At 49.8% G+C, this 24,662-nt stretch overlaps 1 protein-coding gene across 9 annotated transcripts in view; it reads left to right on the top strand.

The window, feature by feature from the left end:
- The window catches only part of LOC140428486 (receptor-type tyrosine-protein phosphatase T-like), a 1,877,905-nt gene that overhangs the window by 1,799,642 nt on the left and 53,601 nt on the right, over positions 1–24,662 (top strand). For all 9 annotated transcript variants that reach the window (XM_072515007.1, XM_072515008.1, XM_072515005.1 and 6 more), the window contains one exon: positions 24,133–24,249. In XM_072515007.1, coding sequence (XP_072371108.1) covers positions 24,133–24,249 — 117 coding nt within the window. The remainder of the gene's footprint in view (positions 1–24,132; positions 24,250–24,662) is intronic.

The following is a 24,662-nucleotide window of genomic DNA, read 5'->3' as shown; positions in this document are numbered from 1 at the left end:
TCTGCGGCATGCATAACACAGCAACTCAGCGGAAATTGCTCGCCAAGCCTCAGCTGGACCTCAAACAGACCGTGAATATCACCCTGTCACGAGAAAGCACAGAGCAGGGCGCACAGGAATTACAAGCAATGGTTCCCATTTTCGGGCCCACCCTCCCTAGAGCACGACACCCCTCGGCCATGTAACCCTGGTTCTCCACCCTGGCCAGCCAGGGGTCGGGCCGGTGGCCTAGGACCCCGACGACCGGGCGGAACCCCTCCCCGATCCAGGTGAGTACGATGCTGGGCATTGTGGGATGTGCGATCGGAGAGGCCACAGGAAGACGTGACCACGGGATGGTCAGTCCGCCTGCCACCCAACTAGGACTGGCCACCCACACCGGTCCCGCGCCTTTTTTGTGGAAGAGACCACGGATGATTGTCTGCAATTGAACTGAGTTGTATCACCCAAGGGTCACGGTTCATGTCAGTGGTCACTCATTGCTAATGGAGTTAGACACAGATGCCACTGTCTCAGTTATTGGAACGTACACTTTTGAGAGGCTCCGGATGGGAGTGCAGTTTGGATTGGATTGGATTTGTTTATTGTCATGTACACCGAGGTACAGTGAAAAGTATTTTTCTGCGAGCAGCTCAAACAGATCATTTAGTACATGAAAAGAAAAGGAAATACATAATAGGGCAACACAAGATACACAATGTAAATACATAGAGACCGGCATCGGGTGAAGCATACAGGAGTGCAGTATTAATCAGGTCAGTCCATAAAAGGGTTGTTTAGGAGTCTGGTAACAGCAGGGAAGAAGCTGTTTTTGAGTCTGTTCGTGCGTGTTCTCAGACTTTTAGTTCTCCTGCCCGATGGAAGAAGTTGGAAGAGTGAGTAAGCCGGGTGGGAGGGGTCTTTGATTATGCTGCCCGCTTTCCCCAGGCATCTCTGATGGCTTTGCAGAGGTTGTACCTGGATTTCTTGTATAGGTCAGGGTCGCCTGACTTGAACGCGTCACACCTGTCCTTCAGTAAGGAGTCAATCTCCCGATTAAGCCATGATTTCCGGTTCGGGAATGTACATACTGCTTTCTTTGGCATGCAGTCGTCCACACATTTGCTGATGAAGTCTGTGGTGGTGGTGGCATACTCAGTTAGGTTGGTCGCTGAATTCTTCAATTTGGACCTGCTCCTTTCATTACAGGACACCGAGGCTGACTTGGCCATGTACACTGGAGAACCGCTGGCCATAGTGGGGACCACGAGCAGCAATCCAAGGTAATGGATGGCTCACGTGCCAGGTCCCTAGAAGACAAGGTTGCAGACAAGTTCTACTATGGGGCATTCAATGGAACGGCCTACAGGAGAACTCTTTTTTTTAAAAAAAATTTAGAGTACTCAATTATTTTTTTCAAATTAAGGGGCAAGTTAGCGTGACCAATTCACCTAGCCTGCAATAACAGAAGTTCTTCAAACTTACTTACCTGCAAGTTGGGTACTTGACCCATTATATAACATGAGTGCTGCCTTTACAGTTGAATGATGTTTAACGTGTGATGTGATCCTCAGGAATGGAATCACAACAAATACCGATATCGATATCGGAGATCAAATACAACCGTGCCATTGTCGCAATCTAGACTCCCAAAGTAACTGCTCTACTCAGAACCTGGTTATGGCAGGAGATTCACAGAAGCATAATGAGAATGCTTCAGGGATATCCTCAAAGCATCCTTGAAATGTATTATTTATTTATCCAGTCAGTGGCTGATATAACTTATCGACAACTTAACTCCATAATACCCACCTTTGTCCTATATCTCTTAATACCTGTGGCTTACAACATCCATAAGTCACTCTTGAAAGATCTCCAATTTTTAGACTATGCCCACTAGGCTCCTGAACCAGCAGAAATATTTTTCTTGATCTACCCTATCTATTCCCCTTAATACCTTGAAGACTTGATCAAATCTCCCTTTAACCTTCAAAATTCCAGGAAATACAACCTTAGCTTTGTGTAATCCTTCCTCATGTCTTACCCCTTGGAGTCTAGATATCTTTCTGGTTACCCTTCCCTGTGCCTTCCAGTTCCCCAGAAATGAAGGTCAGCATTCGATCATTATTCCGTTCCATTGAGCAAAATGGCCTACTCCTGATCCTATTTCCTGTGTTCCTCAGTTCCTATTAGCCTTCTTGATTATATTCTAATCATGACATTTATGCACATAGAACCCCAAATCTCTTTGGACCTCCCATGTTTCTAGCTTGTCACAATTTAGGAAGTACCCTGGTCTATCATTTATAGGTCCAAAGTAAAAAAACTCATCGGGAATTCTACGTGCATTCGCTGATGGCGGGATTCTTTGAACACGCCTGCACCATACTCCCGTCCGCGGGTTTCCCAGTGGCGTGGGATGGCTACAGTGGGAATTCCCACTGAAAGCAGTGGGAGCAGAAAATCCTGCCGCCAGCGAACGGCGCATCACCTCCAGCTGTCATGAAACACGCGGCTGGGAGGCCAGAGAATCCAGCCCCTCAATTTTGCTAACATTGAAATCCATAAGCCGTACTCAGTCTTGTCCATTCATTTAATCCAGCGATACCCTTTTTGCAATTGTGTGCTTCCATTGACACTGTTTACAATGCTGCCTAGCTTTGAGTCATCAGTAAATTTGTACTTCAGACTGAAACCCTCATATGGATGGGAACATTGGCAATAGATAACCATTTGATGCTATAAAGTCTGCAGTACAATTGCTGTTACAGGGATAAAAACAGGAAAATGCTGAAAACATTTGTCAGGTGATAGAGTTAATGTTTAAGGTCTTTGGCCTTTCATCAGAACAGACTGTAATTGCTGTTACATCATTGATCTCTAGGGCAGCATCCAATTTCAACAAGTTACACATTGAATACATTTCTTCGGGCCATGTCTAATAAATGTCTAATCATGGCAGCAACAAATATATGAGAGGCAGTTTTCAATGACTGGCCATTTTTACTTGCCTAAAGGAAATAGCCAGGCAGCAGTCAAAAATCTGCAGAGCACTGCAAGTTGCTGAGTGTGTTGGGGGGCGGGGGGGAGTGTTCATGCCTCTTGATGCCAGCTTCAGATGGCAGCACAGGTGTTTTGGTTGGATGTCGCAGATCACCATTGTACTGTGTGTACATTGACACATGGAGATTATCTTTGACGGAAGATCAGTTGAAACCTGTAGATCAATCATGCAAACAGGAAGCCTAACAATATTCTCACAAAGTTAGAACAAGAAATTGGGGAACCCCATTCTGCTGATTAAATTCATGTTGATCCTATTTTATTTATCAGAGTAAGATATGTGCAAAGCATCCGTGGCCCAAAATTTCTACGCATTTCCTCCATTTATGAAAATATGGTGTAATATGAACCCGAGCCCCAAGCTAGAAAACATGTCCCAAATCAAAAGGAGGGATCATCTGCACGAACAGGGACTGCCACTGGCACTCACATGGCAACAGTAGTTTTCACCGTGAATGTTGGGGCAGCACCAGGTTGCTCTGCCAGATGAGGCCCAATGAGGACCTCAATAAATTGCTCCTTTTATGATATTTCTCTTCCCAATCGAGAAGGAAGGCATGTCATTGATCTCCAACGGAACTTGTGCCACTTTTCAGCTGAGGCCTATGATAGGCCTAAAGGGCCATAGTTCCAAAATAGCCCCAAACTCGCTCCTTACATTCCTCCTTACCCAAGATCCAACCAAAGACCCACCACCATGGCAAAGTGACATGGACAGAATCCCTAAGGGCCAGATCTTTTACATGGGGTGATCTAGTCCAGGGCTGATCAGAGGTTTGACCCTCGGTATTAGAGGAAGTCATCTGTGAACCATGTAGGTGATAAAGGTACCAATTTACACAGTGAAAGCTAACAGGCAGCTAAAACTCAAAAATCAATGCCAGAAACTAAGCATATATGAAAAGAGGCACATACATTCCAGAGGAGAATTTGTATTCAGCCATCTGTAGTTTGGCAATTACATTTCTCAAGGAAGTGGCAGTCTTTTATTTAAATTACAATATACGTTCAAATTTTAAAATAATTTTGAGAGCAGGACGGCGAATGCCAGTGTCACTGGGGTTGGAAGTGATAATGCAATTTACAAATTCTGCCTTACAATGAAATAGAATCACGGGTCCCCCAGGACTGTTCCAACCCAGGATAAGATATACACTATTGTAAAATAGTACATAAATGATTGTGCAATTAAAATTGTATTGGAATATATACCAACTATACCAGCAAATCTAAGTGTGGTGAAACTATTAAACACTTTTTTATGACTTTGCCTGCAATTTTAATAGAGAACTTCACCATTTTAAAATAATTAACTGTCAACTTTGCATTTCAGCCACTGATTTATTCAACCACGCCCTCGTCTCCATGTTTGATGTTCTAATTCCCACTAAGTTCACAAATTTCTCTCACCCTGGCTCTTGCCCCTGATAAGGCCTTGATCTCTGCTCCCTGGAATCCAAGAAGAACAGTCTTGAAATGACATGGCAGACAACTGGTTTAGTCATCCACTGCAAAATCTGGCTGGGCCATTAAAACACTCTTGTTTCCTAAAACTGCTCTCTGTTCATTACGGCTTCTTTTCTCCACCAGTTTCTTAACCACCCCTTCCCCCCACTTCTGTAAGATCACTAAGATTCAGACACTCCAATCAGCTGCCTCTGTCATTCCTCCCTTCCATTAGGCCACCTGACCAAACTACCTGTAATACATCCCTGCCCGAGCCCTGAACACACGTCTTTCTATAGTTTCTCGCCTGTAGCCCCTCCTACCCTCTCTGAATTCATCGTGAAACTCATCTCACTTTCTCTCGATCCTAATCCCACCAAACTGCTGATCACCCAACCTCATCTCCGAGCCCTCATGACCGCCAATATTTTAAACAGGCTTCTCTTTTAAATCTGCCTCATCATCCCCTCCTCAAAAATTAACCCCTGACTCCAACATCCTTGCAAACTACAATTTTCAACCTCCCTTATCTCCCCAAAGGCATTGAATTATTTTTTTATGTGGGCTTTACTGGCAGACATTCATTGCCCATCCCTAACTGCCCTTGAGAAGGTGTCTGTGAGCTGCCTCCTTGAACTGCTGCAGTCCATGTGGTGTAGGTACACCCAAAGTGCTGTAAGGGAGGGAATTCCAGGATTTTGATCCATGAACAGTTGAGGAACAGCGATATATTTCCAAGTCAGGATGGTGCGTGACGTGGAGGGGTACTTCAGGTGATGGCATTCCCATGTATCTGCTGCCCTTGGTCCTTCTAGATGGCAGTGGTCGTGGTTTGGAAGGTGCTGCCTAAGGAGCCTTGGTGAGTTCCTGCAGTGCATCCTGTAGATGGTACACCCGGCTGCCACTGTTCATCGGTGGTGGAGGGTTTGAATGTTTGTGGAAAGGGGAGAAATCATGCGGGCTGCTTTATCCTGGATGGTGTTGCAGCAAGTGGGGAGTATTTCATCACACACCTGACTTGTGCTTTGTAGATGGTGGGCAGGCTTTGGGGGGACGGGAGGTGAGTTACTCACCGCAGGATTCCTAGCCTCTAACCTGCACTTGTACCACAGTATTTAGATGGCTCGTCTGGCTCTGTTTCTGGTCAGTGGTAACTCCCAGAATGTTGATAGTTGGGGATTCAGCTAAGGTAATGCCATTGAATGGCAAGGCACAATGGTTAGCTTGTCTTTTGTTGGGTATGGTCATTGCCTGTTACTTGAGGTGCAAATGTTACTTGCCACTTTTAGCTTGGATATTATGCAGGTCTTGTTGCAATTGTACATGGAGTGCTTCGTTATCTGAGGAGTCACGAATGGTGCAGAACATTGTGCAGCCATCAGCGAACATTCCCACTTCTGACCTTATGATGGAAAGAAGGTCATTGATGAAGCAGCTGAAGATGGCCAGTCCTAGGACACTACCCGGAGGAACTCATGCAGTGATATCCTGGAGCTGAGATGATTAACCTTCAACAACTACAACCATCTTCCTTTGTGTTAGCTATGACTCCAACCAGCGGAAAGCTTTCCTCCTGATTATCATTGACTCCATCTTTTTACGACTCCTTGGTGCCAAACTCAGTCAAATGCTGCCTTGGTGTCAAGGGCAGGCACTCGCACCTCATCTCTGGGCTTCAGCTCTTCTGTCCATCTTTGTACCATGGCTGCAATGAGATCAAGAGCTGAGTAGCCCTGGCAGAACTTACACCGAGCATCAATGGGCAGGGCTTTTTTGTTTATTTGTTCATGGGACGTGGGCGTCGCAGGCTGGGCCAGCATTTATTGGTTATCCCTAATTGCCCTTGAGGGGGCAGTTAAGAGTCAACCACGTTGCTGTGGGTCTGGAGTCACAGGTAGGCCAGACCAGGGAAGGAAGACAGATTTCCTTTCCTAAAGGACATTAGTGAACCAGATGGGTTTTTACGATAATCAACAATGGGTTCATGGTCATCATTAGACTTTTATTGAATTCAAATTTCACCATCTGAGGTGGTGGGATTTTACCCTGGGTCCCCAAAGCATTACTCTGAGTCTCTGGTTTACTAGTCCAGTGACAATATCACTATGCCACCACCTCCCTATGGACAATACCACTTTGCCACCACTTCCCTGTATTGAGAAACAAGTTGTGCCACTTGATTACACTGTTGATGACCCCTTCCATCACTTTATTGATGACCGATTGGCATGGCATGCAGAAAGGTCTGGAACACAAGGCTTCAGTACTATTGCCAGCATATTGTCTGGGCCACCCTTGGCACAATTCAGTGCCTTCTGCCATTTCTTGCTATCTCGTGGAGTGAATTGAATTGGTTGAAAACTGTCATCTGTGATTCTGGGAACCACCAGAAGAGGCCAAGATGGGTCATCCACTCGGCACTTCTTTTTTGCACTGATGTGCTTGGCTCTGTCATCATTGAGGATAGGGATATTTGTGGAGCATTTCCTCCAGTGCGTTGTTTAATTGTCTACCATCATTCACGGCTGTATGTGGGAGGACAGCAGAGCTTAGATCTGATCCATTGGTTGTGAGATCACTGGGCTCTTTCTATCAGTTGCTGATTATGCTGCTTGGCATAAGGGGGTCAGTTAGCTCAGTTGGTTGTACGGCTGGTTTGTGATGCGGAGCAATGCCAACAGAGTGGGTTCAATTCCCGTACTGGCTGAGGTTATCCATGAAGGCCTTGCCCCTCGCCTGAGGTATGGTGGCCCTCAGGTTAAATCACCACCAGTCAGCTCTCTTACAAAAGGGGAGAACAGCCTATGGTCCTTGGGGACTATGACAACTTGCCTTTCCTGCTGTTTGGCATACGTAGTCCTGTGTTGTAGCTTCGCCAGGTAGATGCCTCATTTCTCGGTACGCCTGATGCTGTTCCTGGCATGCCCTCCTGCACACTTCATTGAACCAGAGTTGATCCCCTTGCTTGGAGGTAATGGTAGAGTGGAGGATGTGCCAGGCCATGAGGTTACAGGTTGTGGTTGAGTACAGTTCTGCTGCTGATGGCCCACAACCCCTCATGGATGCCCAGTCTTGAGTTGTTAGATCTGTTCGAAGTCTATCCCATTTAGCACAATGGTAATGTCACACAACACAATGGAGGGTGTCCTCAATGTGAAGACAGAACTTTGTCTCCCTGAGGATGGTGGAGTGGCCACTCCTACCAATGGACAGATGAGGTCAAGTATGGTGAGGTCAGGTATGTTTTTTCTTCTTTTTGGTGCCCACATCACCTGCCACTGCCTTAGTCTAGCAGATATGCCCTTTAGGACCCAACCAGCTCAGTCTGTAGTGGTACTACTGAGACAACCTGGTGATAGACATTGATATCCCCCACCTAGAGTACATTCTGCACCTTTACCACCCTCAGTGCTTCCTCCAAGTGGTGTTCAACATGAATGAGGAGTACTGATTCATCAGCTGAGAGGGTTGGTACATGGTAATCAGCAGGAAATGTCCTTGCCCATGTTTGACCTGATGCCATGAGACTTCATGGAGTCAGGAGTCGATGTTGAGGTCCCTGGGCAACTCCTTCCCAACTGTGTACCATTGTGCCACCACCTCCGCAGACCTGTCCTGCCGGTGGGACAGGATATACTCAGGAATGGTGATGGTGGTGTTTGCGACAATGTCTGTAAATTATGATTATGTGAGTATGACTATATCAGGCTGTTGCAAGTCTGATCTGTGAGCTAGCTCTCCCAATTTTGGCACCAGCCCCCCAGACGTTAGTGGGGTGGACTTTGCAGGGTCAACATGGCTGGGTTTGCATTGTCATTTCCGAGGCCTAGGGCGATGCGGGTAATCTGTCTGGTTTCATTCCTTGCCTCAAATCTGTTCCATCTTTCCTGGAACTCCCTGGCATTCCACGTTTAAATTCCTTCCAGATAAACCTTCCCTCCTTTCTGTCTTAATCAAGAAGCTTCTCTTCTCCTGCATCGTGAACTCTTGTGTTTCCCAAGGATATATCCTTGGCTTCTGCCTATATCTATACTTTGCCCCTCCACGATACAAAGCACACATGTACACTGTTGTTGTTATTTACATTCATAAATAACAACAACACCCAACTCTGCCTCACCACCACCTTTAACACTGGATAAGCAGCAATTTCCTCCATTTGAATATTGGGAAGACTGAATATATTATTTTCGGTTACTGTTTCAAACACCATTCCCTAGCTACTAACTCTGTTCCTCTCTCTGGTGTTATGGGTCAGGGTTTAGAGAATCCCAAAGTGTATCATGGAGTTCACCTGACCCACAACTTTTACTAGATTGTGGTATGGGGAGCACACAGCCCACTCTACAGGTATGGTACAGCAGAAATGGAAAAGTTCTTTTTTTAAAGCAAAACAATGTTTATTCTATGAACTCAAGTTAACCTTTTTAAAACAAACAGTGAATATCTTAGCAACTATTAATTCAAAGATAACCCCCAAAGAATACAACACTAAGTAATCCTTTAAGCTGTCCTTTTAACATTCAAAAGACTGAAAAACCTTTAAACAGAAGCACATCAGGGTTTATATTCAATACTGAAAACATTTAAATTTCTGAATTCACCAAATGATCAAGAGATAGTCCTTCATGGCAGAGAGATCAACAGTACAGCTGCTTTGGCTGACTTCAACTGCAACACACTGAAAAACCAAACCAAAAAGACAGAGACACACCCAAGCTTTTCTCAAAGTGAAACTAAAAAGCAGAACCAGAGCTCAACTCCACCCACACTCTGACATCACTGCAGTAACATGAGCAGCTAAACATTTCTTACAGCGACACTCTCGTGACACTGGCAGCAGCCTGAGATTAAACCAATTTGCTCGCAACATTTGATCCTAAACAAGTTTCCAATCCCAGAGTTGTGCCATCGTTAAAACTGCCTATATCTAGCTCTCTAACATTTTCTAACTTCACCCCTGCCTCATATCATCAGCTGAGGAAATCCTCATTCAAGCATCTGTTACCTCTAGACTCGACTAGAACAATGCATTCCTGGCAGATGTCCCACATTCTCCCTTCCATAAACTTGAGGTAACCTAAAACTCTGCTGCCAGTGTGTCAACTGGGACCATATCCCATTCCCCTATCAACCCTATACTTGCTGACCTGCATTGGCTTGTGGTCAATGTTCGATGTTCGATGACTGTGTTATAGTACTTTCCAATTATAGTCCCTACTGTTCCATCTTTCCTTCGGGAACTTCTAATCTATGTTCAGTGGCATATGGGTGTTAGAGCAGCATATTTATTGTGCATTCAGAACACCGCTCACTGCTGCTGTCTTCTCTGATCGGGCAGGACTCCTAAGCCCCAGAGCAGCTCACCCCACTGTCGTCAATGCTGCTTTCTAGTGACAGAAAATTATGTCTCCCCAGCTCTTAGCCTTAAGTGATCGTTCATTTCACTTTCTCATTCTGCTCTGCTTGGCTGTACACTTATTTTTCTTTTACTTTTTTGTTTCAATCTCCCTGCATTCCCTTAACATTCAATATAACCTTTTTATGATTTAAGTTGGTAAGCGGATCAGTTGCCTGCATTTATTGTATTGTGTTGTGAGTCTAGATCAATACCTCCCTCTATCTTGTATCACTAGGGGAGAAAGGATTACCTCTAAACAACTTGGCAATTAAAGTCTTAGTTTCTTTCCAATTTTCTTTTCAATTTCATCTCGAGGCACTTTGAACTGAAATTAAAAGGAACTTTCACACTTATGGAGTGATTTGCTTTTAAATCTTTGCACTGTTCCACTGCCTCGAAACAGGGTGGTAGTGGAGTCGAAATGAAGCAGCTGTTAGTGCCACCCACCTATCCCTGGTTAAATGTCCATTTCAGTTTCCAGGCCGACATGGATTCTGGCTGTTGTGTTATGCTTCTTCGTGTGGCATAAGCTGCTTCCTTGATGTATGCTTTGACAAAGGAAGGTCCAGACTTTGTAATAAGTTCAATATGTTTATTGAGCTTTTTTTTAAATGTTTTTATTCTCCATTTTCACATTTTCCTTCAAAATTTACACCCCGCCCACAAACAGCAAACGGTAACAAATACAAAATCAATCCTCTTAACAATACCAACGATACCATCTTCCCACCACCCTAAACAACGGCCCACCTGTCAATATATGCATCCAATAAAACAAACCCTCCCACGTTGGCAACAGAAAAACAAAGGAGAAAAAGAAAAAGGAGTCCGGGACCGCCCATGGTCACCATTGACCTATAGAGTCCACTCCCCCTCCCCCCCCCCCCCCCCCACACACACTCAACGCCATCCAACCTCTGAAAGAGTACCGTACATGATACAAACCCCGCATATCCACCGACACCCCAAAGAGCCCTCATTTCGAGTGAAAGTCCCATCACTTCCCTTGTCCAAATATATACAACATTGGCTCCTTTAGCCCCTACACCCGCATGCAGTGAAACAAAAAAGAAGAAAATACAGTCATGAGGTTACATCGGCACATGGCCATTTCTCAATTTGTCAGTTCTGCCACAGTCCTTTTGCCTTCGCAAACTCCTCCGCTGCTTCCGCCGTTCCAAAATAAAAGTCCCTGAGCTTGTAAGTCACCCTCAGCTTCGCTGGATATACAATGCCGCACTGCACCTTGCTAATGTACAGTGCCCTCTTCACCCGGTTGAAGGCAGCCCGTCTCCTCGCCAGCTCCACCATAAAGTCCTGGTATACACGTATACCAGCTCCAGCCCACTGCACCACCCGCTTCTTCTTGGCCCAGCTCAGGACCTTCTCCTTCACACTGCACCTACGGAAGCACAGAGTCACTACCCTTGGCGGCTCACTCGCCTTTGGTACAGGCCTCCACGACCGATGAGCCCGATCCAGTTCATATCGGGAGGGATCCTCCCCCTCCCCCAATAGTTTTGCCAGCATCGCGGCAAAATACTCAGTTGGCCTTGGTCCTTCAACTCCTTCGGGCAGCTCCACAATCCTCAAATTCTGTCGCCTGGATCTGTTTTCCAGGTCTTCCATTTTTCCTCGCAGATCCTTGTTAATGTCCATCACCTTCCGCATCTCCTTCCTCATCGAGGCAAGTTGATCACCGTGCTGCAATAACGTCTCCTCCACTTCCTTCAGCGCCTCCCCTTGTTCTCGCACCTCCGCCACTGCGCTCGCCACTGCCTTCGTCACCGGGGAAATCGCCTCCTCCACCAGCACACTCAAAACCTCTCTCATCTCCTTCCTCATTGTCTCCATGTATTTTGTAAACTGCCTTTCGAATTCCGCAGCCATCACCTTAGTTATTTCTTCAGCCGTAAGTAATGCGGCCTTCCCTGGTGCTCCAGCCTCCATTTCCCTTGGTGACCCCACGGTGACCTTTCCACTCCACGACGGACCTTCAGCTGTTTTCCTCTGTGCCTTCTCCCTGCTTTTGCTGCCTCCGTGGACCTTGGGACCGGGTTTAAAGCCCCGAAAATGCCGTTCCTGAACGGGAGCCCTCCGTTGTGCGGCCGCCTCCCGCCCGCTGTCACCGGAAGTCTCTTGTTTATTGAGCTATTAACGCAGTTCTTAAATGAGTTTGACTCTCCTGCTAATCTAACTGTAGTAACTCAGTCTAACTAAACCAGTCTGCTCTAAGCCACGTTCTGGGTGTGATGCTGCTGATCAACCCTGATGTACTCTCTAGATGTCTGTGGAAAGAGGCCGAGTGTGAGTGCCTCGTGCCTTTAATAGTGAGATACCACCCCTGAGTGTCCTGCATGCTCATTGGTCATGTCCTGTTCTCTGTATTCATTAGCTGCCTGTCTGTGCCTGTCTGTATATCATTATCTGCATGTCTGCATATCATGACACTGGCTGCCAGAGTTCCCATTAAAAGTAGGAGGGACGCAATTGGCGGCAGTCAACTTCCTGCTCTCAATCCAGGAATTATGGATGGTCGGCCGCCATTTGGAATTATACTAAGGATCCTCATCCACTGTTAGCTGGAGCTATGGACAGCTTTAAGTGACATTTTTCTGCCAGTTGCTTATTTTTCCACCTTTACCAATTTGAAAACTGCTGTGATAAAAGCAAATTACTATGAATCTGCTGAGTTTATCCAGCATTTTCTGTTTTTATTATTTTAGTGGTCACTGAGAACTCCTCTTCGTGAATTTGAAGATAAACTATTTATTGTTTATGCAAACCGTATACACACAACATTCAGGACCCAGCCTGGACTCCCCTCGCATGGCTCCCATCAGGATCAGCTTTTATGTCCATTGCTCTGTTGAGAGAGCCCCGCCTCACATTTGGGAAGCTCGTTTTTCATGAGGTTCATGGGGAGGCTAATCAGCCCATCACTGTAGGTCTCGTGCGGGTTATAACCCCCACCCCGCAAATGCCAAAGACCCTTCTGAGGAAGGTGGAGCGGCATGGGGGACACACACGCACCTCCTCTTCTTTGCTCCCAGCTGCGTTTCCAGTGCCTATGGGGCTGAATCAGTGGCTGAATCACATCGGGAATGCCTGGGGGGGCCACTATGCCTGGGTTTCCATATCTGAGTCAGAGCCGATGTTCTCTCGCATTTCTGTGGCATGCCCCCTCAAGGGGCGATGCCCCATAACCCACCGGCATTGGGGAGACTTTTTTAGCAACTGGCCCTCCGGAGGAGTTTGGAGTAATGCAGGTCTCCTACCCCCGAGGTGTTCCACATGCTTCTTCATCGCTTGCTTTCATGTTCAAACTTGGTATGGCGTACGTCCGGTCTGTCATATTGTGGTCCCAGGAACCCACCTGGCGCATCGCCGAAGTTCCGGATATAAACTGCGTCACCTGGTCTGAACCGTCTGGTTTGCGTATGCCCGTCTGGGCTATGCCCCTGTTTCTCCTGACTGCACCACACTTTCCCGCAAATATCTGGGAACGCGAGGCTGAGGTGGGTCCGGAGTGGCCTGCCCATCAAAGATTCTGCCAGTGCCGTGTTACTGAATGAGAGCCGAACTTCTCCACTGCCACCCTCGCGGAGGCTGACGACATCTTGTGGGTCTCAAGCCACATTGAATGAGCATCTACAATGATCAGAAACATGGATCCCAGAAAGGGGCCAGCAAAGTCAACTTGAAGCCGGACCCAGGAGCAACCCAGCCTTTACCACGGGTGAAGAGGTGCAGCGGGCGGGAGCTTCTGTTGCTCTTGGCAGACCCTGCACTGTTGAGCTAGTTGGTGTATTTCCCCATCTAGACCTGGCCACCAGACATAACTAGGATTGGTATTTTTATCCTCAAAAACCTGGATGCCCGTTGTGCAGATCCCATTATATGGGGTCCTGACCCTGGCGAGGGACCATGACGTGCGTTTCCCACAGGAGGATACCATCCTCGATGCTGAACTCCAATACCTTGGTCGAAAAGGCCAGTAGGTCCTCGGGCAATACCTGGTTCTGATCTCTGTATAACATGCCATGGTGGACTTTTAACAATAAGGGGCCTTTCTGCGTCCACGTGCATCTGAACCGCAGTGACCGGCAAAGCATCCAGAAATAAAGTGTGGCGAAGACTTTGTCGGCCTTTGGAGGAGATGATTGGCGATTCTGCAGTGGGAGTCAACTCAACGCATCGGCATTCGCAATCTGTGTGCCTGAACGTATATTCATATGCCGCGTGTAATAGGGCCCACCTCTTGATCCTGGCAGATGCTATCGGTGGGATTGCCTTGGCTTCTTTAAAAAGGTTACGGTTTGTGGACCATCAGGATATTAAACAACGTCTGTACACATACTGGTGGAAACTTTTGACCAGGAATATCACAGCCAAAACTTCCTTTTCAATCTGCATGGAGTTGCGCTCCGCCGGGTCCAGTGTTCTGGATACAAATTTGATCGGTCGTTCCTTACCATCGTCCATGGGATGTGACAACATGGTGCCAATGTGGTACGGAGCGGTATCACATGTAGGGGAGCGAGCATGGTCGTGAACTTCCCATAATAATTCATCAGCCCCAGAAAGGAATGTTGTTTCATTGTGCTTCCCGGAGTGAGGGCTTGGCGAATCGCTTGCACCTTCTCTTCTACCAGGTGCAGACCATCCCGGTCTACACGCTATCCCAAGTAGATGACCTCCCTGGCATGGTGGACTCAGTTTGCCCGTCTGAGGCGGACGCCCGTCTCCAACAAGTGGAGGAGGACCTTGTCCAGTCTGCTCAAATGTTCTTGCTCCATGGGTTCCGAGACGAGGACTTCACCCAAGTAGACTGCCGCTTGCGGCAGCCCCCTCAGAACGTTTTCCATGATGCATTGAAAGGTGGGGCAAGCCAATGATACTCCAAGTGGTAATCGGGTATATTCATAAAGGCCCCTGTGGGTTATTATAGACACACAAGGGGTCCAATACCAGTTGGAGGTATGCATGTCCAACTCCATCTCCAGATGCCCATTCACTTGAACGGTGATCTGAATGGGGGCAACTCTGGGTGCTGCAATGGAGTTCAGTAGCTTGCATTCTTCCAAATGAAAAGTCCGAGCTCTGAATTGGCGCCTGCCTCGTGCAGAGTGGCGAGCCTGCTGGCTGGGTTGCGGTTTTCCCTCTCTGCGGTTTCTTCGGCCGCAAGCCCCGCTCCGACTGGGGTCAGGCTCTACCAATTCGGGGGAGGTATCGTACCTGGCCGTCGTGGTCCCACACCAAATGGACCTGCCTTTGGTGGTGCTCAGCCTAGGGGGGCCCGGGTCCCAGTCCTGGTGGGGGGGAGGGGGGGGGGCAGGGCGGGGTGGTGCATGTCACATGACATGAGGAGGCTATTTGGCCCATCCCCAGTCTTGTGCGGGTTATAACAATTATAACCCTGTTTTGCTACGGACTAGCAGGGTGGCAGCGTTGGGCACCCGGCTCTAGCTGCCGATACAACCTGGAGAATTGCCGGGTCCATGGCCGCGCATGCGCACAGCGGAGGCCTGCAGCGGCCGCGTCGTGCTACATGCCGCCGGCCGCTCGCGGACCCAGCCCGCGAAATAGCCCCCCCTTCGGCCGGCCCGCACGCCCTGAACCTCCCCCAACAGTGCCCCCAGCCCCGAATAATGCCCCCGGCCACGGATCGGCCCTCCCCCGACTGTGGCGGCGCTGGACTGAGTCCACAGCCGCCAAGCCGTGTTCCTGATGGCTGAGACCATGAGAGAACCGCACCATTGGAACTCGGCCGGTCGGGGGCAGAGCATCGGGGGGGGGCGGGCTGTAGGCAACATCCTGAGGTCGTTGATACGTGGCACGGTGTACTCTCCGAATACGCCGCTTTGGAGGGGGCGGAGCATCGCGAAAGCACTGCGGCGTCCGATTTGGTCGGGAACTCTGATTCTCCGACCGGTCGCCGAACGCGATTTCTGCGTCGGCGGCCGGAGAATCCAGCCCCATATCTTTTTGCTGCTGCCTTTATTATCTATGCTGCTCGTTTACGATAATGGGTAGTATGTAACATAGCTCATACCTACTCTAATACTGGACAGAGTGAGGAATTGAATGGCTTGCTCACTTATTGCTATGGCACTTCCATGTTGCAATTTTAATCTTTCCAATTTTTTGAATTTGAACACAATTTGTTGTTGCTAATAATATCAATCAGGATTGGCTATAACCAATATAGTGAGTATGCTGGGTTGAAGCAGAGTTCAAAAGCTCAGCAGTTCTGACAGCATCTGTAAAGAGAGAACCGAGTTAACATTTCGTGTCTGAATGACTAAAGGACCTTTGGAAGTTTTAAAAAAATATTTATATTAACATTATTTGATAAATACAAAATAATGAAACAGGAAAACAGATTGAAAACGATAGTACCCACACCCCTCCCCCCCAAAACCCTGTCCCCCTCCCTAACAGTTGATCATGACCAGCTCTTCAAAGTACAAAATAAACGCTGCCATCTTTTGCAGAACCCCTCAATTGCACCTCTCATGGCATACTTAATTTTCTCAAGATACAAAAACCCCATAAGATCCCCCAGCCATACTGAGGTATTGGGTGGAAAAGCTGACCTCTACTCCAACAGAACCCGCAATCAGCGTGTAGCGCACAAAGACTCCATGAGACGAATATAGTGAAGTCGATGAGGCTTTATTAAGCGTGTCTGTTCCCCAGCAGCTCGATAGTAAACTGGCCTGCGGGGGAAGACACCGGCTTCTTATACTCCGCCTTCAGGGCGGAGCTTGAGGTCAACGGCCAACCAGGACCCGGGATCTGTTAGCCAATGACATTAGGGCTTCCAGTCCCACATGACCCCCAATACATACTACCACATTCACCCCTTGTCAAAAATGAACCCGGCGGGGTGATGCTTCGTATGGTGGTAAGGGTTTACAGGGCTGGTCCTGGGAGGATAGAACATTCACATGGTAGTACAGTATTGGACAGTTTCGTCCTGTTGCAACTATTTACAGAGGGTATGGGAAAAAAAAAAAAAAATGTTCTTTGAACAGTCCATCTTTGTTTTACATCGACGCCACGAGTCGGTCGGGCGGTCTGGTCGTCCGTGTCGATCGCCTCGGCCCCGGCGGTGGTGGTGGTGCTTGTACCAGTGTTGTCGCCTCCAGGAGCCGTACGGTTTCAGCTGTCGGTGCAAAGGGGAGGGGGACTGATCCTCCTGGGAAGGGGGCGGTCGCGGGGTGCGGCGGTGGCAGGAAGGGGGGCGGTTGGGTTGATGGTGTCGGGGGGGTGTGCGTGGTGCCGGCGGGCGCCAGATCCCACAGGGAGACCGTGTCCTGTCGGCCGTCGGGGTACTCCACGTAGGCGTACTGGGGGTTTGCGTGGAGGAGGTGAACCCTTTCGACCAACGGGTCCGCCTTATGTGCCCGCACATGCTTTCGGAGCAGGATGGGTCCTGGCGCCGCCAGCCATGTCGGCAGCGACGTTCCAGAGGAGGACCTCCTAGGAAAGACAAGGAGACGCTCGTGAGGCGTTTGATTAGTGCTTGTACATAATAACGACCGGATGGAATGGAGAGCGTCCGGGAGGACCTCCTGCCACCGTGAAACTGGGAGATCCCTGGACCATAGGGACAGTAGGACGGCCTTCCAGACCGTGCCATTCTCCCTTTCTACTTGCCCGTTCCCCCGGGGGTTGTAGCTGGTCGTCCTGCTTGAGGCTATGCCCTTGCTGAGCAGGAACTGGCGCAGCTCGTCACTCATGAAAGAGGACCCCCTGTCGCTGTGGACGTATGCGGGGTAACCGAACAGTGTGAAGATGCTGTTCAGGGCTTTAATGACTGTGGCCGCAGTCATGTCGGAGCAGGGAATGGCAAAAGGGAAGCGGGAGTATTCGTCCACTACATTAAGAAAATATGCGTTGCGGTCGGTGGAGGGGAGGGGCCCTTTGAAATCGAGACTGAGGCGTTCAAAGGGGCGGGAAGCCTTAATCAGGTGCGCTCCATCTGGCCTGAAAAAATGCGGCTTGCATTCCGCGCAGATGTGGCAGTCCCTTGTGACTGTACGGACCTCTTCTAAAGAGTATGGGAGATTGCGGGACTTGATGAAGTGGTAAAACCGAGTGACCCCCGGGTGGCAGAGGTCCTCATGGAGGGTTTGGAGGCGGTCAATTTGTGCGTTGGCACATGTGCCGCGGGATAGGGCATCGGACGGCTCGTTCAGCTTCCCGGGCCGGTACAAGATCTCATAGTTGAAGGTGGAGAGCTCGATCCTCCACCTTAAGATCTTGTCATTTTTAATTTTGCCCCGCTGTGCATTATCGAACATGAAAGCTACCGACCGTTGGTCAGTGAAGAGAGTGAATCTCCTGCCGGCCAGGTAATGCCTCCAATGTCGCACAGCTTCCACTATGGCTTGGGCTTCCTTTTCCAGTGAGGAGTGGCGGATTTCTGAGGCGTGGAGGGTTCGAGAGAAAAAGGCCACGGGTCTGCCCGCTTGGTTAAGGGTGGCCGCTAGAGCTACGTCGGAGGCGTCGCTCTCGACCTGGAAGGGGAGGGACTCGTCGATGGCGCGCATCGTGGCCTTTGCGATGTCCGCTTTGATGCGGCTGAAGGCCTGGCAAGCCTCTGTCGACAGAGGGAAGGTCGTGGTCTGTATTAGGGGGCGGGCCTTGTCTGCGTACTGGGGGACCCACTGGGCGTAGTACGAAAAGAACCCCAGGCAGCGTTTCGGGGCTTTTGGGCAGTGCGGGAGGGGAAATTCCATGAGTGCGCACATACGTTCGGGGTCGGGGCCTATTATCCCATTGCGTACTATGTAGCCCAGAATGGCTAGCCGGTCGGTGCTAAAAACGCACTTGTCCTCGTTGTACGTGAGGTTCAAGGCTTTGGCGGTCTGGAGGAATTTTTGGAGGTTGGCGTCGTGGTCCTGCTGGTCGTGGCCGCAGATGGTTACATTGTCGAGATACGGGAACGTGGCCCGTAACCCATGTTGGTCAACCATCCGGTCCATCTCCCGTTGGAAGACCGAGACCCCGTTTGTGACGCCAAAAGGGACCTGTAGGAAATGGTATAATCGCCCGTCTGCCTCGAAGGCTGTGTACTTGCGGTCACTTGGGCGGATGGGGAGCTGATGGTAGGCGGACTTGAGGTCCACGGTGGAGAAGACTTTATACTGGGCAATCCGATTGACCATGTCGGATATGCGGGGGAGAGGGTACGCGTCTAGTTGTGTGTACCTGTTGATGGTCTGGCTATAGTCAATGACCATCCTTTGTTTCTCCCCTGTCTTCACTACTACCACCTGCGCTCTCCAGGGACTATTGCTGGCCTGGATTATGCCCTCCTTTAGTAGCCGCTGGAGTTCGGACCGAATGAAGGTCCAGTCCTGGGCGCTGTACCGTCTGCTCCTAGTGGCGACGGGTTTGCAATCCGGGGTGAGGTTCGCAAACAAGGACGGGGGTTGCACCTTGAGGGTAGCGAGGCCGCAGATAGTGAGTGGGGGTATGGGGCCGCCGAATTTAAACGTAAGGCTCTGTAGATTACATTGGAAATCTAATCCCAGCAAGGTGGGGGCACAGAGTTGGGGAAGGACGTTAAGTTTGTAGTTTTTGAACTCCCTCCCCTGCACCATTAGGGTAACTATGCAGAATCCCTGGATCTGTACGGAGTGGGATCCTGCAGCTAGGCAAATCTTTTGTGCGCTGGGATAGGTGGTCAAGGAACAGCGTCTTACCGTGTCGGGGTGTATAAAGCTTTCCGTGCTCCCGGAGTCGACTAGGCATGGCGTCTCGTGGCCGTTAATTAGGACCGTTGTCGTCGTCGTCTGGAGTGTCCGGGGCCGAGCCTGATCGAGCGTAACCGAAGCGAGCCGTGGTTGTAGTAGTGGGGTGGGGTCCGTTGTTGCCGTCCAAGATGGCGTCGGGGATGGACAAAATGGCCGCCCCATACATCGCAGGTGGCTGGGGGGTCACAAGATGGCGGCGGGGGTGGACAAAATGGCCGCCCCCATGCGTCGTACAGGTCGGGGGCGGTCCAAGATGGCGGCGCCCCTCCTCCCCTCGTGGTGGTCGGGACCCAAAATGGCGGCGTCTGCGGGTCGCACAACGGCGCCCCTCCTCCCCTCGTGGTGGTCGGGACCCAAAATGGCGGCGTCTGCGGGTCGCACCTGGTGTGCTGGGGGGTCTGGGAGCGCTAGGACCGCGAGCGCTAGGACCGCGCGGAGCTCCCTCACCGCGAGCGCTAGGACCGCGAGCGCTAGGACCGCGCGGAGCTCCCTCACCGGGGACAGCGGTGGTCGGGGCCCAAGTTGGCGGCGCCGGCGGGTCAGGCGTGGGGCCGCGAGCGCAAGGAGCGCGAGGAGCTCCCTCACCGGGGACCGCGGTGGTCGGGGTCCAAGTAGGTGGCGCCGGCGGGTCAGGCGTGGGGCGCGGGACGGGGGTTAGGGTGGCGTTAGGGACGCGAAAAACCCCCTCCTCTCCGTGGAGAGTGTTGGCCGGGACCCAAAGCGGTAGCGCCGGCGGCGGGTCGTACATGGGCTGCGGGGAGGGGGGTTGGGGAGAGTAGGCGGCGTGCAGGGCTCCCAGTTCTCCCGGGACCGCGGTGGTCGGGACCCAGAGCGGCTGCGCCTGCAGGTCGCACATGGCGTGCTGGGGGGGGTTGGGACGCATAGACTGCTTGTAGGGCTCCCTGTGGCCCCGGGACGGCGGCGACCTCGCGGGATCGGCACACCACCGCATAATGTACCCTTTTTCCCCGCAGCCTTTGCAGATGGCTGCGCGGGCCGGACAGCGCTGTCGGGGGTGTTTCGCCTGGCCGCAGAAATAACAGCGGGCGCCCCCGGTGCAACTCGGCGTTTGGACTGCGCAAGCCTGTGGGGTGTCCGGGGGGGGGGTAGGGGGTTTGCCGCGACGGGTACGTACGGGGCCCAATGGCCTGCCGCGCGGTCGGGGCCGTAGGCGCGGGTATTACGCGCGGCCACGTCTAGGGAGGCTGCTAGGGCCTGTGCCTCTGAGAGTCCTAGCGACTCTTTTTCTAGAAGTCTTTGGCGGATTTGGGAGGATTGCATACCTGCCACAAAAGCGTCGCGCATTAACATGTCCGTGTGTTCGTTTGCATTCACCGACGGGCAGCTGCAGGCTCGTCCCAAAATCAGCAGCGTGGCGTAGAACTCGTCCATCGATTCTCCGGGAGCTTGCCATCTTGTCGCGAGCTGGTAGCGAGCGTAGATTTGGTTAACAGGGCGAACGTAGAGACTTCTGAGTGCTGTGAACGCCGTCTGGAAATCGTCGGTGTCTTCAATGAGGGTGAAAATCTCCGTGCTCACCCTCGAGTGCAGGACCTGCAGTTTTTGTTCGTCTGAGACCCGGCCGGTGGTCGTTCTGAGGTAGGCCTCGAAGCAAGTCTGCCAGTGTTTGAAGGCTGCTGCCGCATTCACTGCGTGGGGGCTGATCCTCAGGCATTCTGGAATGATCCTGAGCTCCATAGTCCTTTTTAGGCACGCTTAATAAATTGTAGCGCACAAAGACTCCATGAGACGAATATAGTGAAGTCGATGAGGCTTTATTAAGCGTGTCTGTTCCCCAGCAGCTCGATAGTAAACTGGCCTGCGGGGGAAGACACCGGCTTCTTATACTCCGCCTTCAGGGCGGAGCTTGAGGTCAACGGCCAACCAGGACCCGGGATCTGTCAGCCAATGACATTAGGGCTTCCAGTCCCACATGACCCCCAATACATACTACCACACAGCGAGGCAATGGCTAAGAGAATTGCCCCTGCTCCCGTCTGCAGCTCCGGCAGGACTGACACCCCGAATATGGCCCCTAAGGGACTGTGTTCCAGTTCAATTTATAGAATCGGCTACATGGTGCTGAAGAAGGAGACGCAAAAACTCACAAGCTGAGGGCATGCCCAGCACATATGTACCTGGCTGACCCGGCCCCTCCCACAGTGCTCACACTTATCCTCTGCTCCCTCAAACAGCCGACTCATCCTGGACCTTGTTAAATTCCCTCGGTGCGCCACTTTCAACTGTGCACCCTTTGGATGTTCAAAGTATGAGAATAATGCTACATAAATGCAAGTTCTTAAATTTAGCATTGTAAGGCTCAAAGAGCAAAGTCTTGCCACACAGAAACTTGGATCAGAGGAGTGGGTGACGGGATCGGACTGCCACTTTGTAGCACTCACTATTTTCTGCTGATTATTTCCAGTGTTTCTCCAATCTGGACACCTGTAAAGCAACACTCTACACTGGGAGCACATCCTCACTAAATTTAAATTTAAACTTGATGCTTTTGAAGCTTTCCGTCTGACACCCATCAGGATAGCTTCGCAAGAATACCAAATTTCAAAGGTTTATATTGAATTTATATTGAATGAGAAGAGGGTGCAGATTAGTTGGCAAGTGGACTGCGATTGGTAGAAACATTGCCTGGAGAACACACCAGGGAACATTTAGCTGCAAAGCTTCCCTTTAAATTCAAGCCAGGCTGGTACACTCTGATTGGTTAAGGCATCACCTTGGGAAATAAACCAGGAAATTGCTGTCTCCCAAGCTCTTGTATGGTCAAAAAGCTGCAATGCTTTTTCTGTTTCAGAGGATTTTTTTCACAGAATTTACAGTGCAGAAGGTGGCCATTCGGGCCATCTAGTCTGCAATGGCCCTTGGAAAGAACACCCTATTAAGCCCACATTCAACCCTATCCCTGTAACCCAAGGGGCTCTTTAGCACAGGGCTAAGTCGCTGGCTTTGAAAGCAGACCAAGGCAGGCCAGCAGCACGGTTCAATTCCCATACCAGCCTCCCCGAACAGGCGCCGGAATGTGGCGACTAGGGGCTTTTCACAGTAACTTCACTTGAAACTGACTTGTGACAATGAGCGATTTTCATTTTCAGTAACCCCACCTAATCTTTTGGACACTAATTCAGCGTGGTCAATCTATTATGGGCCAGGGTTTAGAGAACCCCAAGGTGACAAATCCACCTAACCTGCACATCTTTGGACTGTGGGAGGAAACCAGAGCACCCGGAGGAAACCCACGCAGACAAGGGGAGAAAGTACAAACTCCGCACTGTCACCCGAGGCCAGAATTGAATCTTGGACCCTGAAGCTGCGAAGCAGCAGTGCGAACCACTGTGCCACCATGCTGTCTGTTTCCAATGGACAGGGCACTGTATGTGAATAGATGTAGCACCTAGCGCATGTACGTTAAGCATACTTAAGCCCAACTGTTAGGCTGGGATTTTCCAGTTCCACCTGTGATGGGACTGGAAAATTTGAAGCGCAACCTCTTTTTGACTCCAGACCCACAGCAATGTGTTTAACTCTTAACTGCCCAGTGAAATGGTCAAAGAAGCCACTCAGTTCAAGGGCAATCGGGGCTGGACACCAAATGCTGGCCTTGTCACTAACGCCCACATCTTGTGTGTGTTACTCGCAAGCGACTAAATTCAAACCGATGAATATTGCATTACACTGTTTAATATTCAATTTAGCTGCTGAGAGAATTACTTTCACTTGTTTGTGCTGTGAAGTCAGTGGCCTTTATAGAATTGGAGTCAAGTGCTTCACAACAACTTCGATTTGCATATCGTTCTTCACATAGTTAGATATTCGAAGGCACATCATAGGCGCAAGATTGAACAAAATTTTATATCAAGCCACATAAAGAGATACTAGGACAGGCGACCAAAGGTCTGTTGAAAGACACAGGAGTGACTTAAAGGCGGAGAGAGTTAGAGCGGTTTAGGAAATCCGGGATGTGCCAGGGGGCGGGGTGGGGGGGGAGGGGGGGTGGCGGTGACAGGATATTGCCTGGGCATGGCCATCTTGCCCCCTGGGGGCTGTGCTCACCAATAGGTCCCGCGGCTAATTCTGCTCACCTTTTACCCCCTTTTTTAAAAACCTATTGTAAACCCTGCCGATGTGCTGTCATGCAGCCGGGGAGTCGGGTGGATGCTTTCCCATGTGTGGAGATGTTACAGTGAGGAGGCCCCCTAATTATATAAAAATATATTAAAATGGGTTTCCCATCTTACATCACTACGGAGGGCGGTGAAATCCCGCCGGTGTAAAAGCCATTTTGGAACTCCCCCTCGCCCCCTTGGTTCACTGCCCCCTCCGCCTTTCCCGCCACAAAAACAGGGGTGGAAAATTCCCCCCCCATCTCAAGAACCTATCGCACAGGAGTCACTGCAGGAATACTATTCTTTGCCAATTCACAGACAGAACCTTTTTCCTCCTCTTGTTCTGTACCAGGTGAAATGCTGCAGGTATTGGCCAGATGATACCGAGATGTATGGAGATATTAAAGTAACACTTGTTGAGACAGAACCACTAGCAGAGTACATTATACGGACTTTCACAGTTCAAAAGGTATGTAAAGTTCATGTTGCTTCAGCTGTGTGGGATGTTTTAAAACACGCATCTAAATAGAAGCATCTTAATGTTAGAACGTGCAATAAATATTGATGCTGTAAAATCAATTTTTGTATGTTGTATTTCTGGAACACTGAAGTAGAATAAATACTTGCGAATAAAATCAAATTGATTCAACCAAGTAATAGTTCCTGCGTGGGACATTCTGACTGACAAAGCCATAATTAGTTATGATATATTGGGTTGCTCTCTCATGGAAACATACTGGAAAAAGTCATATTTTGATGACAACGTTTTGATGACAAGTTAATGAACATCGTTTTTGTTTGCAGTTAGTTTATTTCAGTGTCGACCAAAGTTGTTGTTTCTTGCTGGGGTAGATTCTGGATATCCCTGATGCCTCTGTCAAG

The sequence above is a fragment of the Scyliorhinus torazame genome, chromosome 8, assembly GCF_047496885.1.
Source record: "Scyliorhinus torazame isolate Kashiwa2021f chromosome 8, sScyTor2.1, whole genome shotgun sequence".
NCBI classification, from domain to species: domain Eukaryota; kingdom Metazoa; phylum Chordata; class Chondrichthyes; order Carcharhiniformes; family Scyliorhinidae; genus Scyliorhinus; species Scyliorhinus torazame.
Note: the sequence above shows the minus strand (reverse complement) of the source record. Positions and strands in the feature narration are given on the sequence as shown.